A 5,293-nucleotide genomic window follows, 5' to 3' on the forward strand; every position below is an offset into this window, starting at 1 on the left:
GCTCTTCCTGTCAATATTTGTGCTTGCGAGAGTCCAGCGGAGGTGGGGTGAAAGCCCTGGATATCTCAGCTCATCTGTTTATCTCCTGGCCGGGATCTCCGCAGGATGACATCTGCATACCGTTGGGCCGTGCATCGCTTCCTTCTCGGGCAGGAAGGTCGCACTGGCTGCCTTCTCTTGTGGCGTGCAAGTCCGTGCTGGCTCTGTCCGGTGTCACAGGGCTAGCAAGGTGTCATGAGAAGCGGTGTCGTGCAAATAAGAAGAGCCTCTTTTGCAAAGTCCTGGAGCGGTGCCTGTGACCCGAGGTCCCATTATATTTTCTCATTTTTACGTGAAGGGTTTTGGTGGCTAAATCACTGCCGAAATTTGACTATTGTTGAAAAAAAATAGCACTTGGCTGAGTTGGGGAAGTGGTCCAAGGGGAGGCGCCCAGTGCAGACAGCATTGAGGATATGAGTGGAGGGCAGGGGCTCCCATAAGAGAAGGCTGAAGGTCCTAGCAGGAGATGAAGGGCAGACCAGGCTCCCAATGTGTCCCTACTTTCTTTCTGCCCAGCACGCTCCCTGGGAGTATAAGTAATATATTCACTTATTCCCTGGGTGTGTCCAAGGTTGACAGGTGGCCTTTTAAACTTCCTAGCCCCCGAATGCCCAGGTGGCCCTCCTGGTCTCCCTCGTGCTGGGGTAACTCTTGCCAGCAAGTCACCCATTTCTTCTTCCTGCCCCTTCCCTCACTTTTTTCTCAGATTTCGAGCAACCCTTTATCAACAGACCGGAAACGCTCCTCCTCAACAAGAAAGAGACCACCCGAGTGCCCTGCTTGGTGTCTATCCCAGACCTCAATGTCACGCTGCACTTGGTAGGAGACCTGCCTGTCCCGTATGAACTCTCTCTGCTTTTATGGTGTGTTTTAATGGGCTGAGAAGAGATGGAGTAGACACTGCCAGGGCTGGGAAATGCACGGGACAGATTTTCCATGGAAAGTGCAAGCCACTGGCTTCCTCATTCACTGTGCTGGCTGGAGCGGTGCTGACCAGGCCCTTTGAGCCGTCTGTGAAGCCTGGCCCGCAGGTTTCCTGCTGGGTCGCTCTGGCCCACTGAAGCTGTAAAATCTTTGTTTAATGCTATTTCCCGCTTGCATCTACCCCTGCGGTCGCTGCTGCCGTGAGCATTGAGATCTTCAAACGCACTGGGTGGCCAGTGTTCCCGAGAGACCAGGGGCTCCTCATTCAAAACAACTCTATTCTCAGCCTGCTTTGTGGCTAGGCACAATGGCATGACATCCTTCCAGGATGAGCCATGTTATTGTGCAAAGGTCTCCTGGGATCCTCTGGGGGCCAGGGGCCTTCCCCTTGCCCAGGCAGGCCCCCATACAAGGTCAGCACTCATGGCTTTGGGGCTTCTGCTTGGGACATCAGTGGCAGCTTCCTCCGCTATCACCATCCTTTCCCATTCCTGGAAGACTCAGTCCCATCCCGCTGTGTGTGGGATACACAATCTGTCCAGGTGACTTGCTGGGCTGTTGGGGCTCCTAGATGACAAAGACTTGGAGGCAGGAGGAGGGCAGGGGTGCAGTGTGGTGTATTGCTGCATGTCTCCCACTCCCCCAAGAAACGCTGGTTAGTTCGCATGGAAGACAAGGAGAAGCGGGGTGGGAGTAGAGAAAGATGCCACTCTGCTTTCAGCAGACGTTGCAAACGGTTGCTTTCTTCCCAGCCATCCTCAGACCTCTACCCCGATGGGAAGAGCATTCTCTGGGACAACAAGAAGGGGATGCTGGTCCCCACTCACCAGATCAGGGACTCCTGGCTCATTCAGTGTGGAACCACCATTGACAAGAAGCTCTTCAAGTCCAATTTCTTCATTGTCCACATCACAGGTAGGCTGGTATCCGGCGCCCTTTGCCCTGCTGCGCTGAATTCCTCAATCCTAGCGAATCTGCATGTGGACACGCGCACAGAGCTGCCTGGTATTTCCTTCACTCAGGAATGGCTTCTCTTCTCACCTTTGTTTTATCAGGGAATGAACTGTACGACATCCAGTTGTTTCCCAAGAAGGCCATGGAGCTGCTTGTGGGGGAGAAGCTGGTCCTGAACTGCACTGTGTGGGCTGAGTTCAACTCCGGAGTGCACTTCCAGTGGGATTATCCTGGGAAACAGGTACCTGAAACACCCTCCTGCCGCCCCCCAGCTGCTCCCCATACATTCAGTCTCCAGACTGGTGCTTCGCTGATGCTGGCGGTGTTCTCAGGCCAGGAAGCGATGGCTGCTGGGGCATGTGATGTCCAGGGTTAACTTCCATCCTGTTTTCCTCTTTTTCGTGGCCAGCAGGGAGTGGGGTGCCAGGCAGTGAGCTCCCCCTCCATGGCTGATGGTGAGGCTCAGATCCCAGTTGTGGCCACCCTGCCTGGCTGGGGCCTGAGCATCCCGTTCAGCTCATGCGACTAGGATGCTTCCCACCAAGTGTCCCTCTGCCATTATGCAGCAAGAGCCCATGGAGGAGGGAAATTTTGTTCCCTCCACTCCCAGGAAAGTCAAGCCATCCTTTTCTGCCTCTCTCTGGCAGCCTGCAGGTCAAGTGCCAGTTTTGTTTCCACAGGTGCAAAACCACCGCAAACCTCCTTGACTTGAGTAGGGTGATTTGAGCTTTTCAGGGCTGCAACGTCCAGCAGAGTGTCTGCGTCTGTCAAGGGCAGCGGAAGCTGCTGCCTCTCTCGGCTGTTCCCGTTACAGCGGCCTTGCCGTGCTCCACTTTACCTTGCATTTTACCAGGGCTATTGTATTCCATTGGCTTTGGTGTACATCCACTTCAGCATTTTAGTGAGGTTAAATGTGGGAGGCAGCAGGGCAGGGAACCTGTGACCTCCTTCCTTGTTGAGACACCCACCCATTCTGGTAGCTCCTGTCTAGCTCCTGGTAAGATTAAAACAGCTGGCAGATGCTGGGGGTAGAACAGCCATGGACCAGACTTTGTCCTGTAAAACAGTACTCAGTGGCAACATCACTGGTGAACTTCAGAAAGTTAAAAACACAGCAGGGTTCCTGGTCTAGTTATTCACCGTAGGCCTGTTACAAGCCTAGACCCGTAGGAATGGCTCGCTGCCAGGCTGAGCGGGTCCCGAAGGACGGAAGCAGATAACAGAGCTGCCCATCTTTCAAACAATGGGTTGGGGAGAAGCAACTGGGGAAGGACTTGAGCCCTCCAAGCTATGAGTCTGCTCCTGTGGAAACCCATCCAAACTGCTTCCATCACCGCATCTTGTTTTTTAACCCCCTTCTTTCTACCCACTCCAACTGGCAGCTGCAGCGGGCCGCCACAGAGGTCCCCGAGAGGCGCTCCCAGCAGACGCACACGGAGCTCTCCAGTATCCTCATCATCCAGAACGTGAGCCAGCAGGACCTGGGGAATTACAAGTGTGTTGCCAGCAATGGGGAGCAGATATTCCAGGAGAGCACAGATGTCATCGTGCACGGTACAGCGGATGTTCCCCGTGTCCCAGGCGGTGGGGGTCGGGGAAGGTGGCAGGGAGAGACAGCCTGAAAGCAGAGTGAGAGATCCCAAAGCAAAGGACGAGCTGGGGGCTTCCTGTACTTCAGCACTGAGCTGGCAGCTCGGTGTTCGCAGTTTCCTTACACCCCAGCGAGGGCACAGCTCTGTTTCCACACACTGACTAGCATGCACTCCTAGCACTTGTGGTCCTGCCACGCGTGGCTGACTCCTCGCATTGGTGACACCTCGGTAGAGCAGCTGGATGGTCTGTCCTCTCATGCATCTCCTTTGCCTCCCCTGGTGCCTACAGAAAAGCCCTTCATCAACGTGGAGTGGAGGAAGGGCCCCGTGATCGAGGCCACGGCAGGAGACGAAGTGGTGAAGCTGCCGGTGAAGGTCGTCGCCTACCCACAGCCAGAGTTCCAGTGGTAACGCACCTTTCCCTGCCTGCCCCTCCTTGGTACCCACCCGTCATGCCAGCACGACTGCGGAGGGAGCGGGGAGGACTGGGGCTCTTGAGGATCTGGGGATATCCCTGTCGGGAAGAGAGATTTCCCTCCAGCGCTCTGGGGAGGCAGGAACTGGCTAACAGGATTGACTGAGAGATCCCAGCAGTTGCCGCTGATGGAAGTGCTCTCCCTTGGCTCAAGCCCAGGCAGCTGGCAGCCGGCCAGGGAAGAGAGCGCTCCTAATGGGTCCTTGGAATCAGCCTTCTGGTTTTGGCTGCATCGGCTCTCCCATCCCTCGACCTCCTCTGTCCTCGCCGCCCACGGCCCCCCACACACAGGGCAGGTGGCTACTTTGCAATGTTGTGCACCTTCCTCCTGCCCGGGAGGGAAGCAGGGTGCATGCTGAAAGCAAGTGGCAGAGATGAGGAGCTGGGCACTGCTGCGCTGCCCAAGGGGCTGAGCGGAGCTGCATTTGTGCTGCTCCTCTCCCGGCTGGGTAGCTAGGGTCATTGTTGCATGGAGGATAAAAGCAGAGGGCCTCATCCTGCACTGCCGGGCACCCTGCAGCCCAGGCCTCCTGGTGCTAGAGTCTATCCCTCCAAGACAGCAGAAGGCCCCTCCTTTGTTTCCTCAGGAAAGTGGGGCTCCCAGTTGTAGCGACAGAAACCCCCAGCCTGGAGCATGCCTCGGCGGGAGCGTTCCTCTGGGTGCATGCGTTTTCTCTCTGCCTCCCTCAGGTACAAGGATGGAAAGTTAATTCCCAACAGGCAATCTCAATATTCGATGCAGATCAAGGACGTGGCGGAGCAGCACTCTGGGATGTACACCCTGGTCCTGAGGAATGGGCCGGCTGGGCTGGAGCAGTGCATCAGCCTCCAGCTCGTCGTCAATGGTAAGGAATGGGAAGGCAGCGGGCGGCCAAGTGGCCAGGGGGCCTCCTGTCCCTGGGGTGTCTTCAGGGGGTTCGTTGGCCCTTTGCACTGTTTCCCAGGGAGACAGCTCTGTTTTGGAGCTGTCACCGCCTTCCCCAGTCCCCTGAAACACCTTCTGTTGTGCCAAGATAAGGACACCTGGCATTTTCAGGGTGGCCTTATAGATAGAGCATTGGGCTGGGATCCAGGAGACCTGGGGGCCTCTTCCTGGCTCTGCCACTGGCCTCCAGAGGCTGGTACTTGCAACTTCCTTTGCTCCCATCAGCAAATCACTCGCCCAGTCTCCACCCATGTTAATTGACTGGAGTTAGTCCAGGGATGAGTTAGAAACCTCCTGCATCCCTTCAATATGGAAACAACATGTCTGAGCAGGGAAAGGTGGGGCAGGAGGAAGGGACCCCGTTGTTGGGATGGTCTGGTCCTG

General features: G+C 56.1%; 1 protein-coding gene across 2 annotated transcripts in view; it reads left to right on the top strand.

Annotated features, from left to right (window-relative positions):
* Window positions 1–5,293, top strand: part of FLT4 (fms related tyrosine kinase 4) — a 75,509-nt gene that overhangs the window by 41,589 nt on the left and 28,627 nt on the right. For both annotated transcript variants that reach the window (XM_025200990.1, XM_025200991.1), the window contains exons 4-9: window positions 746–858; window positions 1,716–1,878; window positions 2,019–2,158; window positions 3,300–3,471; window positions 3,799–3,916; window positions 4,675–4,829. In XM_025200990.1, coding sequence (XP_025056775.1) covers window positions 746–858; window positions 1,716–1,878; window positions 2,019–2,158; window positions 3,300–3,471; window positions 3,799–3,916; window positions 4,675–4,829 — 861 coding nt within the window. The remainder of the gene's footprint in view (window positions 1–745; window positions 859–1,715; window positions 1,879–2,018; window positions 2,159–3,299; window positions 3,472–3,798; window positions 3,917–4,674; window positions 4,830–5,293) is intronic.

This window comes from Alligator sinensis, unplaced genomic scaffold (assembly GCF_000455745.1).
Source record: "Alligator sinensis unplaced genomic scaffold, ASM45574v1 scaffold550_1, whole genome shotgun sequence".
Taxonomy (NCBI): Eukaryota; Metazoa; Chordata; order Crocodylia; family Alligatoridae; genus Alligator; species Alligator sinensis.